The following is a 14,659-nucleotide window of genomic DNA, read 5'->3' on the forward strand; positions in this document are numbered from 1 at the left end:
ACCTATACGATATCGAACGCATGCATGTATTCGATAGGGTCTTTGCTCACTGCTAATGCTTTGATTACTAATTCATGACTTGTTTCACGCTGCATAATTTAGGAAATCAGGTCAGTCTAACTAGATGCAGAACTTTTTCAAAACTTACGTGTAGGTAATTTTATTATCGTTTCACGAGATGAAAACACGTTTTCTTATTTCAAAACAGATTTAGAGAAAGCGGAATATCGAGTATAGTGCAGTGTTTGCGATTCACGGCCAACTGGATCTGGCCGGCGACGCGCTGCGGCGACGAGGCGCAGCGCTGGGCCTCGCGCAGCGTGTCCTCGGCCTCCAGCGCGCCCTCGCCGTCGCCCGCGCCCTCCTCGTCCGACGACGGCGGGTTCCTGCCGCGCCTGCGCGCGCCGCTGCGCCCCGCCGCCGCGCCGCCGCTGTTCCGCGCCTCGTCGCCAGCGTTTGCCCTCCACTGGCCGCCCTGGCCGCCCTGGCCCGTTTGGGCGCCCGCCTGGACACCCTGGTCACCCCTTCACATCTCCGACCTCAGTTCGGTACCCTTCCCGAGCTCAGCGGACGGCTCATTCCCGACGCCCCCATCGTTCCGGTCGCGGCCGCCGCACATCGCGGTGCTAGACTCGCAGCAGGCGCGCGCGTGTGGCGCCTTCGTGCGCGCCAGGATGCGGCCCGCGCCGCGGCATGGCCGGCCACGCACCTCGACCGAGCCACCGGCGCCACCACCGCACGAGGCCTCGCCAGAGAGCAGGTCCTCCTCTAGCGGCTTCGGCAGCAAGAACGCGTCCTCGTCGCAGCACAACCGTAGCAGCCGCACCGGCAGCCTGGCGGAGTGGCGACCGCCGCCCTACCGGCCGCCGCCGCCCGCGCCGCCGCCGCGGCCCGGCTCGGGCGAGGTGGGCGACGCAGGCTCCGTGGACGTGCACTACGAGTGGGACCGTGCCACGCGCACGCCTACGCCGTCCACGCCGGAGCGCACGCGCGCGCGCGCTACACGCGACGACGTGGAGGCGCGCGTGCGCGCCATGAAAGAGGAGTTCCTAGAGTTCCGCAAGCGGCAGGCGCTGCGCCGCCGCTCGCCGGAGCCGCTGAGCGCGCCGCCGCCGTTATCGCCGCTGGCCGCGCTCGCGGCGCTGGCTCCGCTGGCTTCCGCCGAGACCGTCTGCTGATCGCCGAACCGAGCTCGCTTATTCGATCCCCACCGAGACCGCGATCGCAAAAATTCGATTACGATTTTAATAGAAACAAAAACTATTTCTCTACACCGCACCGGTACTTATCTGTTTTTTTGCGACCTCCCTCGCTCAAGTTCACGTGATTGTGCGCTGAAATGAATTAAGTAACTTTTCCGCGTGTGGGAAGTTCACCTAGCTAGCGCGATGTCGATGTCCATTATTATTGTACCAAATGATAAAGTCTCGCTAAATCCGAGTCAACGATGGGCTACGGTTATTTTATCCGGATTTCTGTTTTCTATTTTTACGCGAAAAAGTAACTTCCCTACGTTAATTTTGTAAGTCAATTTTTAAAAAGACTAAGAGGTGTAGGTTGTATGTATATTTGTAATTAAGTGGTACTGTCTGTTTGTTTAGGTACACATTAAAAAGTTTTCGATACGTAGGGACCTACGTTCGATAACTTAGGAAGCAGTGGCCATCGTTGCCTCGTTTCTCGAACAGAACAATTATTTCCTTACGTTCACCGTACACCTAGTGTTAAACATCCCACCTTGGTCGCCAGTCTCGCTGGGACTACCTACTGTTGTAATAAGAAATTAGACACGTTTTCAGTCACTCAACAATTGGACTGAAATAGTAATAATGTACATACGTGTATATGTGGATGCCGTGGCGTTATGTAATCGCACTGGCTGCTTTCCAATGAAATATTAATGTCAATTAACGATTCGATGTAAATGCACAACGTTTTTCGTTCCTGTTTAGTTGTTATATGAATTTAAAAATAAAGTAGGTATCAAGTATAAGCGATCATCATATCGATAAGAGCGAAGTTAAAATTGGTTGATTAAAAACGCGTTATTTGTGCCATAATACATAATAATATCAACGATAGCCGCAACGACTAGGCCAGTACTGCGTCGTTATAGGCAAGGAGGCAGTGCGAGAGTACGTTCACCTAAACGCTTTAGGTATGAGCGGGGACGCATCCACAACACCGCTCATACCAATATTATATGTAGTTAATATTTAAAAAAAATTAAGTACGTACCTACAATTTAAAAAATTAGTAAGATTTCACGCGTTCGGCGCTTACTGTTCCTATATCTTGAACATGTTTGATATATGAGAAAAGCGTGCGAATTGCGATGCCTCCGTCGGTAGATGTTAATTTTGGTCTTACACTTAGATCGATTTTAGAAATTATTTTATTTATAATAATCGAGTGTCGTCCAATCGAACTCTGATATATCACTATGGTTTTGCAAACCATCTAGAAATCACTCGATTATAAATTGTACGAAAAAGAAAAAGGACTAAGTAAAACGATATGTTGTTTTGCCATCGATACATCCTAGGTAAATCGACCACTTAGCCAGAAGGCATCTTCACAAGATTTCTTAGTCTACTTAATAAAATATCATACTGCCTATAGCAGAATATAATTATAAGGTAAGATCAGTGCCGAATGCGTGAATTCATATTATATACAACACAAATAATCTTAGTTAGACTTAGAGTTAATATACATAGGTCGAACAGAACCGATATACTGTTTCATGTTTTAATGGATAATTTTTTTCCAAGTACAAATTTTTATTTAATTCGTTATGTACCACTTTGTTTGTTTTTAACTGTACATATGTAAAAACATATTAGATATTATATTATACACTTATTTATTTAGGTACTGTTGTATGAACGAGGTTCTGATGAACGAAGCCAGTACTTGTGAGGCACTAGCATAATTTTATTTAGACTTTTCTATCATTAAATTAACATCTTACACTAATTATACTGAATGTAACCAAGTGGCACAATGCTATAAGAAAAGGTGCTCAAACAAATTATGCAAATTCTGACCAATCCAATCTCGTATAAATAAGTTTGCCAGTCATTTCTAACACCTTTCTTAAGAGTTAATATTATCTCAAAATTAAATACTTTATTGGTTTTTTTAAGAAAATATTTTTATGAAATACATAGCACGACCACTCGGTTCCTTAAGCGATCCCACCTGAAAACCTAAAATATTATTTATTGATCAGTCAACGCGAAGACTGCAATTAGTTTTATTAGGATTATTTACAAGTTAAACTAAACGCTAATATTCCTTGCATGCATGATTTTTACACAATTTTGTACTTATTAAATCTTTCTTTTTGGAACATGTTTCGAAAACTCAATATCGTTAAGAACCTCCTAAGAAATAAGTATAAAATGTACGCTTTAAAGAAATTGAAATAATTTACTCATAACAAATAGATAGGTAGGTTAATAAGGTGTACTGTATGTTCGTGCGAGGAGCGGATGAGTATGTGAGGTGCGGTGCGCGCGCCGCGGCAATGTAGTACCAACTACCAAGACGTAACGAAGATCTAGACCCGACTTGAATTCTAGTCAAAGTATAATGCGTAAAAATATACTTTTCACGCGGCATTTTAACTTTATGTGTCAAATTTCATGTCAAAAGTACGATTTTAGTACTTATTTTAAAGCTTTATCGTACTTTTGACATGACAGTTGACCCAGAGAACAGGCGCGTGAGAAGTCATTTTGTACGGACTATAATGTAATGCTTTTATAAGTGAGTTTTTACTGTTCTAACGTAAACCTACACGTCTCTAGATACACTTAATAAAGTGTAGGCGTGTGGTTCAAAATACTACTTACTTTTTGAAACAAAAATCACCTTCAAGCTTACAAAACTTGGAATCAATATTAAGAGCAATATAAATGGCTACAATATTATAAAGTACTAAGTACTGATATGATGATTAGAATGAAATGATCATAGCCATACCGGATACCGCATGCGGCATGTTAATAGGGCGCATCGCACCACATCTCTAGGTACTGTATAATATTAGGACTTAAACCTATTGAGGGGACTTGTTGTTCGCTTGTTGTGTACGAACGTTATCACAGAACCTAAAATTATACTACGTAACGCTCTATTACACTTACATGCAATTTAACACACGAATGACTCAACCGGTAACCGGAAGCTGTTAAGTTTCTCTAACGCGCTCTTCAGCCATTCCTTACAAACGCAGCAGCAGCTCATTTGAAAATAATATACCTACTAACCAATCCAACTCAATTAAATTTATGTAAACACGTTATAGAAACTTATATATAATTAATGTCTCTGTGATTTACCAGATTTCCGTAAAAATATCTAGTAGGTAGTTTAAAAAGTTACACGGGTTTAAAGATTTGTTTGTAAATCCTTGAGCCCGTGTAACTTTGAAACTAAATATTTTAAAGGAAATGTGGCAATCAGAAAATTACATGCCACATAGGTAAATACCACAATTACTAGTTTCTAGAACGTATCTACACGATTAATTAATATTCAAACGAGAGCTTTGTTCGGAACGCTTTACGAAAGAACTCCTCATCTTTGTCTTAATTTAGGATGTCGCCGTGACTCGCTACTCGCTAGCAACAAGTTTCCACAGTGAGCATAAGACACGAGCGTCATTCAGGTCACTGCCGGCAAATTAGAATAAGCTGCGATAAATCGACACACAGTAGTTTCGATTGTTTTTTTAACAAAGCATGTTTTCTAGGTAAACCGCCTAGCGTTACATTAGCTCGATAGTATCAAATGTTTGTGCAATAAATTAACTCATTGTTCATAACGATTATAATACTTATACCTGCGTTAAAATATTATCATAATATTATGCTCAATGATTTCGACTGACCAATTTGTAAAATTATTCGCATTACGATGGAATAACAAAAAGTGGTATGGCAACGATGCATTGTACCACCTCTACCACAAATTGAAATATGAGATTTTGATATTTTCTCGCTTTCACCTTCCTATCTAATTCTCATAGGTACTTACATTCAATATTTTGTAATTTTGCATAAAAGGGCTGCATTGGTTTGGGGTTTTGTACTTTGCATTCGTTTATGATTTTATATAATAAGTACTTATTTTTAAATAATATGAGGTTTATTAACGTTTAATATTATTGCGAATGTTATTATTTTTCTCTGTTACTAGTCTAAATTAGTTGTTTGTATTTTTACTGTAAGTATCGTAAAACTGCGTAACCTTGTCATTGTTCTCATTAAATCCTCCCAAGTTCTCTGTAGATACAAAAAAAAACACAATTATGAATCGATATAGCTCAAACCATGTGATATCTAGTCTCCATTGTGAATTAACTTTTCCGTGATGTATTTTACCTAAATATTGTACCTAACTAGGTAATCGATCAAAACTACATACCAATTTATTTATTTGTTTAAATTCAGTTGCTACAGTAATAATTCTTATAAGTATCCTTAGTATGTATTACAAAGCGGTTTCTTTCGAAAAATGAATAATTAAGTGCGTGCACACACAGACAGCTTGAAGCAATCATGACTGACTGGCAAGCTGTGATGCATGGTGCAAACTACAATCTTCCTTTTAATATCATACACTAAAGGCCTATTCACACATATCAGTGAAGTCACAGTTCCAACACAGTACCGTCACCATGATAATTATTAATATTTCATACCTACTTAGGTACATACTCTATTGTCCCGGCTACATTAACGGCCAACAACGGGTTGTTCAACGCCATTTCCCGCTAACCGTTGTTGGTTTAGCCACGATCAACGCGATATTTTGATCAATGGCATTCGTAATGCCATTTGGGGTTTGTCGATAACTCGGGTGGCGGTAAATTTTGGCACATCAAAGATATCCAACGGGAGAATTATCGCGTTGTAGCGGTCACATCACCTACGCTACGGTCTTCAGTGTGCGCTGCGAGCTTGTGGCGAGCTTTACGGGAACACACGTGTTCGTAGGGGAGCGGACATGTAGTGGAGTAATGATGATGTGATCTTAGTTCTGGATATTCCTGAATCCTGAGCATTTGAATAGTCCACCATCTTCTCTTTCTTTATATTCTTTTATTCCTTCGGTAATTATGAAATATATTCAACATCCATCTTGAAATGAGGTCATTTTAACGCCAATGTAAACGGCATTGTAAATGGCATCAGTCGTTAACTGTTAGTGTGGCCACTCAGTTCAACGCGTTGTTTACCGACGGAAATTATCACGTTGTTTAAGGTGTTGTTGGGCATTGACGTTAACTTTCAATTCAGTTCCCAATTTTGACCTTTAAGGACGTTACCTTAATGTTGCCGCACCATGAAAGCGTCCACACTTGTCCGTTGTCAGTGTCAGTGACATCGCACTGCTTCAGTGTTAATGCCGGCGCGGCGCCGCCTAGCATGGACTTAACTCGGCGACGAAGATATTTTTTGTCGGATTGTAACTAGAGGATACGCAAAAATACAGAGAAATCACTGTCATGTGTGAATTGAAGACACTGGGTATCACTTTAATACCGATATGAAACTATGAGAATACGGTGCCGGAGCTGTGAGTCCTCTGGTACATGTGAATAGGCCTTTACACGAGGCCACCCGCCTGTCAAGCAGTTGCGATCGCTCCTAGTGATCGTGCACTTGTTCAACCATCAACTGTTTGAGCTGCCCGTGTGTGTTTGCTCTAAGATTTGCTTTCTTATAACATTCTCCTTTGTTTTAAAACTACTGGAAAAATTATCGAAATACGAACATATTTTATGAATAAATAGAGCACAACAAGTCGGTTGACATTTTCTATAGACTAAAATGAAAAAGATAGCAATATATTAGATTAATATAATAAACTTTATGATATATCAGTTTGTATAAAGAAATGTATGAGAATAAATTAACGTGCACATTGGCGAAAGATGCGATGAAACAGGGGCACCCAACGTTAAAATCTTAAGCATAATGCACAATATCTCAGCACAATACCTACGTGATAATATTTGTTTCAAAATTCGAGGTGTACCTACTACACCTGTAGCACTTTTAAAGTTATTCCAGCGAAACCATAATTTCTTATGTAAGTAATATTTCGCCTTGGTGGAAAGAAACCATTGCACAAGCAGCAATTTTTTAACTTGAAATACCCATTAATTTTTTAGAATATTTTTAGTTTTAAGTGTTGAGATCAGTGTTTACTGTGTAAGCACACGAAGGATTCAATTCAAAAAATAAAAAAATACAATAACGTTGCTATGATTTAATTTGTGTGTTATTCTGATGATTACTTTCACCTTGGGGCGCGGCAGGTCCACAACTCCACACCTGATCTTTTCGGCGACCATAATAGACACCCATTGCGTGACATCTCTCTCATGATACTCTCTGACATCTACACTCGCAGCTGAGCAGTTGCGCTAAGATGCATGCGCAAGAGTAAAATCGTTCTCATACGGTAAAGTTTGTAACTTGTAAGCACCATTTAGTGTATAAGATCAAGTGCTACATATAAGTACCTATAGGTACCATAATTAATAGGTATCTAATTATGTTACGAACGTAATCTGTCAGTCGGCATATTATAGCAAAATTTTTCAACTTGAAATACTTATCCAAATTTTTTAACAGATTAAATATAAATTCTAAGTAAAAAAAGTATAGGCGAGTCTAACTAAACTCAAAAGGTTGCCATATTCTAGTTACATTTTCTTACCAGCTTTTATAGCACGTCCTCAAAATTTCCCACGCCTTTTGGGCTAGGTACTAATATAACTGCTTGCCTACCTATAGTCCGCTACAGGTGGAGATGACAATAGGGGTATGAGGCGGGGGATGCCTCGCACACCCGCACGTCACCCGCGCTCGATCGCACCGGGTTAGCGCGGGGGCTATGCGGGTGTGCGGGCTCTCCGATTACCATTTCAACTTATCGCGTAGTATAATTTGCATTGACTAAGAATTTTTTTTACATTGTAACTTATAATTATCACATTGTGTTAAATTATTAACGGAAGTTATTAGGAATGGGTATATTCGATAAGAACTTGTCGCAACTGAATAATAAATAGGTAACCATGTTAACCATGTAGGTACGTTAATAATTTATGTGCCACCCTCCTGCCAAGTAACATTTCCAAAGATGCAATTACTTAACTACGAGCTACCATGTGTAACTTGTTTGTGTTTTCTAGGTAATAAAATGTTTTAATAATAATATATACAATTAGCTATAAATAAATAATCCTATGCCTACTGGCGAGTTGCAGGGAGCCGCTGGATTCAGGCGACGCAAGACCGTGACGTGTGGAAGTCCCTACAAGAGACCTATGTCCAGCAGTGGACGTCTATCGGTTGGTGATGATGTTGATGCCTACTGGTCATTGTAGTTCTCATCACTAGGTACATAACAATGAAGTCTCTCACCGCGCTGAGTGCGCGTTTGTTCGGGCTAATGTCAGAAACGAATGTAGTTACCTGTTGTGAAATTCTGCTATACCTACCGTCATTGGGTGGAAAAGGGGAAAAGGGGTGGTTGTTTGCAACCACCCCTTTTTCCCCTCAAGCTCAGCGCTCCCTCGGTCTTTGCGCCTTAGGCTGCCTTATTAGCTTGTACCTACTACGTATATTAAAACAATATTAAACCTACCTCTTTATCCGTGTAACATTTCAGCGTATACGAGTTATAGTACACCGCAGGAGCTGGCAACTTATGGCGGGGACTGGTTATATTTCGTGGATGACTACGGACAGAACCTTGTGTTGAATTTTTCAACAATATTTAAAGACACGGAAGATTTGATTGTTGGTGATGCTTATTTTTATTTATATACTAGGTAAAGATAGATTAATTAAGTACTTCTACATTAATTTTAGGAGTTTTCATGATATCTGTAAATCAGTTATAATTATTCCGGTGAGAGCCTTGTGGTCTTCTTGTGGTAAAAAGAGGTGACAACCTAATGATTAATTCGTTGCCAGGCACGCACATCTAGGTCACTTGTCGAAGCTAAGTTTCACTTGCTTTAACGGTGAAGGAAAACATCGTGAGGAAAACCTCCGTTCCTGAGTTCTCCACAGATAGGTAAGTAATGTTCTCAAAAGTGTGTGAAGTCTACCAATCCGCACTTTTCCAGCGTTGGGTTGATGATAATGACGATGGCGATGATTTTTCTCTTCGAGCTTTTCAATGTTAGGTACCAGTTTTGGGTTGAGTTGAGTAATGCATACTTCCATACTATATTATAAATGCAAAAGTGTGTCTGTCTGTCTGTCTGTGTACTAGCTTTTCACAGCCCATCCGTTTAACCGATTTCGATGAAATTTGGTACAGAGATAGCTTGCATCCAGTGGCGTGCAGGTCATAGAGGCATAAATGCACTGCTTACCCCAGTTGTAATAGCTCAATGCATATTTTTCATTATGACCTGCCAGTAAACTGGTTCCTACCTAACTAATGCATACCCTGGCTTCAAACCCAGTGCACGCCACTGCTTGCATCCCGGGGAAGGATATATACTATAGGCTACTTTGGATCCTAGAAAATCAAAGAGTCCCATGGGATTTTAGAAAACCTAAATCCACACAAACGGAGTCGCGGTCATCATCTAGTTACCAATAAATAATATTTAGTACCGACTTACACTAATTATTTACAGAAATAATGAGTTTGAACCAGAGACGCTTGTCATACCTGAAACCAATGCACCCATCGAAAGTAAATATTTAAATAAATCTAAAGACATCAGAATCTTGACTCACGGATGGAGAACTGGGGAAAAGGCTGAATGGTTACAGAATATAAAACAATCTTTTTTAAGACAATACGACATCAATGTGATAACAGTAGACTGGTATGAGTTATCAAGAAATGAGATTTATCCTCTGGCCGCGGTCAGTACCAGATATGTGGGGCGCAGAGTCGCTACATTACTCAGAGCACTCATCCGAACATACCGTCTAACGGGTCAAAGCTTTCATTTGATTGGGCACAGTCTAGGAGCACATGTCATGGGCTATGCCGGAATGTTTTCAAATCAAAAAATATTCCGTATAACAGGTATTTAAATAGTGAAGTTTTACACATTTTTAGGGTTCCGTACCTCAAAAGGAAAAAGGAACCCTTATAGGATCACTTTGTTGTCTGTCTGTCTGTCTCTTTTTAAATTCAAATTCAAATTTCTTTATTCCGAATATGGGTAAACAGTGCAGATATTACAAAACAAAAAGGTACAGCCAAATTCTGCCCATTAGCATGCAATATGTTATAACTTATGATATACCTAACAACGTGTACATAGTTTTGATAAAATTAGTCACATTAAATACTTAGTCACAAAAAAATACAAATTTAAATGATAATGTTACAAATGTCAAAAATAATAAAACTAAAATTTAAATTTATTTATTGTCGTGCAAAAAGTCTAAAAAATATGACTGTTGTACGGAATCCTCGGTGCGCGAGCCTGACTCGCACTTGGCCGGTTTTTTTTATTCAGATACAAGTTAGCCCTTGACTGTAATCTCACCTGGTGGTAAGTGATGATGCAGTCTAAGATGGAAGCGGAGTAACCTGGAAGGGGTGTGGTAGTTTTTATTAAATCCATGCCTCTTTTGTTTCTACATGGCATCGTACCGGAACGATTAATCGCTTGGTAGCACGGCTTTGCCGGTAGGGTAGTAACTAGCCACGGCCGAAGCCTTCCACCAGACAATGCTCCTGAGTTATTTTTTCGTACAATGACTGCGATTCGCCTTGCGTTCAGATTGGATAGTGTTATACGCACACTATACCTACCTAGCGGACCTTTATATGCCAAGTAGATTTGGATAAGGTTGCCTTACCACTGATAACTCATTACCTATTCACATCCCTAGCGGAAAGCCCTAACAGTATTGTGTTGTGGTCATCTTACTATGAAGACGGACTAAAGGTGGGGGATGGGGCGGTCTACCCGTGCTCTCGGAAATACGGAATCTTCAAAGTCAAACTCATTTAAATTCAGAGTGACTAGATAAATCTATAGTCTCGCAAACGACTCGACAAACGGCCAAAGTTAAAGTCAATCTATCTGTAATGTGTCGATAAGTTACTTAACGGTTTTAATTGTTCAAAGTCGTAGGTAGGTAAGTATATTCTTGACTCATCAAAACTGTAACTTACCGAAAGATTACAAATAAATCATTGGCTGGAGCTAGCGCGCACCATGGTGCGGTGCGTTTTAAAATCCGTAAATTTGAATTTAAATCTATGTAGGTATCCGGTGCGGAATTAATTTCGCAGTACGTGCGCTTCTATGTAGTTCTTTAGTTCACAGATTTTGCGGGAAAAAAACACACGGAAATTTTCCGTCGTGGAGTAGGTAGATACAGTCAATTAGAAGTCATTACTCATTGGGTACAGTACGCGCCAGAAAATAATGTACATCGACCTTTAGAAAGATATCGCGGTTTCGTAAAGCATTGTCTCTGACGTTGAGACCGACAAAACTTCACATAGGTAGGTATGAGTGATAGATAGGTACAACGCTCTACAGAGCCGAAATCTCATTCTAAAGGTCGATGTAAGTATAATCATAATATTTTCTGCCGCGTAGTACGGTTAACGATTAGGTAGGTATGTGTTTGTGACAGCACAGGTGACAGTAGCAGGGACGCCAAATCTCTAATCTACAAAACGACGGACCAAGATTCAAGATTTCAGCCCCTCATCACTAATCATGTACCTAACTGTTTTTCTCAAATGAAATCAGGCCTGGACCCAGCGCGGCCTCTTTTCGAAGTGCCAATAATGCCGCCAGATTTTCGTTTGGATAAGAGTGACGCAGAGTTTGTAGATATCATACACACTTGTGGAGGGGTCTATGGCTACAGACAAAGTTACGGCGACGCTGACTTTTATCCCAACAGTGGACTGCCGATGCAACCTGGATGTAATGGCGCTCGACGAGCTGCAGGTACCTACGTAGTACGTAGTACATTAACAGATCTAATCCTAGTAGTACGTAGCAGGTTCGTAGATAAGGACCTAAAAAGAATATTGGCCATGTTAAATGACTAATATTTCCCTTTCCTCTCCAACTAAGCGTCAAGCTAGTGCTAGGAGTAGGTACGACAATAGTGCAACGGCCGGGGTTTGAACCGTCAACCTTTCGGTTTTTCAGTCCACTACTTTACCCGTTGAGCTATTGAGGCTCAAAAGCATGAGTTGGCATATCTGCCTTCTGTTCTAGTAAGGCCAATGATATTATGACGTATTATTTAAAAAAACTCGATTTAAGTGTCAAGTGCGAGTCGGAATCGTACTTGACACTTACATTTTTTTTAATTTTCAAGGCGGGTTTTTTGTTGGAATTTTACAATACCGCGGGATTCGATATAGAAAAATGGAGAGGGGGTAACAAGATAAAACAGTTCCTTAGACACTGTTTGAAACTTGTTTGAAATGATACCCTGTAGAATACCAAGGCAGATTTTCTACAGTACATATATATTTCGGAGAGATGCTATCTGATAGGTTCTCCATATATAATCCGTAAAAAATGACTCCTCTCGCGCCATTTTAACTCTATGGATCAAATGTCATGTCAAAAGTATGGTTCCGTTCACCTTTAAAATAAGGACCAAAATCGTACTTTTGACAAGAAATTTGACACAAAAGTCAAAAAGTTAAAATGGCGCGTGAGGAGTAAAATTTTACACATTAGGTATATCTTACCTCCCGGTATCTATATTGACTATTTAGTGAATAGCACAGTCAATAGTCAATAGATCGCTGATTGAATAAAAGTATCAAGCAAAAAAAACTCCTAGGCTGTTAGGAATCCTATTGGCTCCAATTGCAATAATAGTTCCATTTAAGGCTCGAACAGGCTTATTAGAGACTGTATTATTCGTCTTACTGAATAGACCTTCAGCCGCGCAGGCAGTCCCAATTTGTCTGCTTTCAGCAGCAGGATTATAAGGCGGAAATTATGCGAGTCCCATTATGCTTTTAATAACACCTCTATTATAATATAAGAATGTAAAATGAAATAGTATGTGAATAGTAGAACAATGAAAGATAGACGGGTTGATAACGATTAATCCGTAATGTGGATACAATAAGAAACAATCATAATATTGCTTTCTAAGATATAAAAACATGTAGTTACCTATTTAGACGAAGTCTGGTCCTAATTAGCCCAACAAAACATTTCAGATGCATGCAGCCACAGCAGGTCATATGAGTATTTTGAAGAATCTATCGAGTACAAATCTGAAGGGGGCTTTATCTCTTATGCTTGTGAGAGTTGGGAAAAGTTTGAAAAAGACGAATGCAAAAATAATCCAACAACCAGCATGGGCTATCCTGCAAGCCCGCAAAGTAACGGAAATTATTATCTTCGAACTCGAAATGAGTCCAAATACGCGTAGTAAAGTAATATAGGTACCTTGCCGACACATTTTTTTCAAAACTATAGTATCTGCCTACCTAATTAGGTACTTAAAACTATCTGCGAACAATGAATAATTAATAAAATATAATAATTTACTACGCCTGGGATTTTTTTACACGTATTAATCCTGCAAATTGCTAATGCGCGTGGCCGCCATTTTAGTGACGTCAACACTAGACTAGATTCATTTCGATTTAAAATTAGCTACATTTGCAGATAGGTCCATTATAGCGTAGAAACGATTTTATTTATTTCAAACTGGCGGCACGCAGCGCGCCGAATAGTTTGGGCACAATCTCGTTAAAATAATGTAACTTGATTAAGTGCGTTTGTGAGAGTACTGTGAATGTACCAGCTTTTTGTAACCGACCAATATATACATGTACCTATAGGTCAGTTACCAAAAGCTATTTAGCTAGCACCTATCTAAAATACCTAGTAGGTAAGGTAAGGAGGTATATCTTAGGGTCGATATTTCTATCGCCAAAATAATATTTATCTAAGGAATATTGAAAAACTGCCAGTCTTTATTCCTTGGTTAAAGTTTATTTATTTGGAGATTAAAAAATCAGCCCTGAATTAAAAAACAACTGCAAATTATATACTACCATTTTATTACAATAAGTATAAGAACTTAATAACTATACTATACATAATACGTGGACTTTTTATATTAACGCATTTACTTGAAACAGCACGAATGGATGAAATAATAAAATTTAACAAAGATAAACGAACTAACAACATAACAATTATTAAAACTTTGGTTTTAAGGTATTTTTGATAGGAAACATGGGCCTCGCAAACTTCGGCTTGCAATCTGGAACAAGAATAACGCCAAATTACATTCAGTTTTAAATATCAGTACAAAAAATTAATATCGATTATATTATATTCAGAAATAATCGATTTACAGCATTATGCATCAGTCGGGAAAAGAAGACAAAAACGAATAATCATCATAATATTTTATTCCTATTACTTAAATAAACACCTTTATAAATTATGGACTCGTATAAAACAGTATACTATTTTATACGAGTCTCGAGTCGATCAAGTTTCAGCGAATATAACGTCCAAGAAGACCAACCCCATTTTGCCCAATCAGTAGAGGCTTCTGAATAGGCTTATTACATTAGGTACTCATGATTGCTTTGATCACAGATTAGTACGAGTATAAAGAGCTTTCGAGACGGT

At 39.5% G+C, this 14,659-nt stretch overlaps 3 protein-coding genes across 12 annotated transcripts in view; 2 read left to right on the plus strand and 1 right to left on the minus strand.

Annotated features, from left to right (window-relative positions):
• tutl (immunoglobulin superfamily member turtle) overlaps window positions 1–7,291 on the plus strand; it is an 82,164-nt gene extending 74,873 nt beyond the window's left edge. For 7 of the 10 annotated variants that reach the window (XM_069500262.1, XM_069500264.1, XM_069500265.1 and 4 more), the window contains one exon: window positions 209–7,291. In XM_069500262.1, coding sequence (XP_069356363.1) covers window positions 209–1,178 — 970 coding nt within the window. In that variant the 3' untranslated portion in view covers window positions 1,179–7,291. Of the gene's footprint in view, window positions 1–206 lie in introns of all 10 variants that reach the window. The other 3 variants (XR_011237024.1, XM_069500268.1, XR_011237023.1) reach the window with 2 other exon arrangements.
• Window positions 5,004–13,439, plus strand: LOC117984530 (pancreatic lipase-related protein 2-like; the record flags this gene model as incomplete). Its single annotated transcript, XM_069500240.1, has 5 exons — window positions 5,004–5,038; window positions 8,714–8,860; window positions 9,683–10,083; window positions 11,777–11,980; window positions 13,225–13,439. Coding segments are annotated over 5 exons (1,002 nt in total), but the record flags the coding sequence as incomplete, so codon positions are not given.
• A 614-nt stretch (window positions 13,440–14,053) lies between these two features.
• The window catches only part of LOC117984475 (hrp65 protein-like), a 32,392-nt gene continuing 31,786 nt past the window's right edge, over window positions 14,054–14,659 (minus strand). The window contains exon 15 of the transcript XR_004673841.2: window positions 14,054–14,282. The gene's annotated coding sequence lies outside the window, so the exon portion shown is untranslated. The remainder of the gene's footprint in view (window positions 14,283–14,659) is intronic.

Source organism: Maniola hyperantus, chromosome 8 (assembly GCF_902806685.2).
Source record: "Maniola hyperantus chromosome 8, iAphHyp1.2, whole genome shotgun sequence".
In the NCBI taxonomy this organism is placed as follows: Eukaryota; Metazoa; Arthropoda; class Insecta; order Lepidoptera; family Nymphalidae; genus Maniola; species Maniola hyperantus.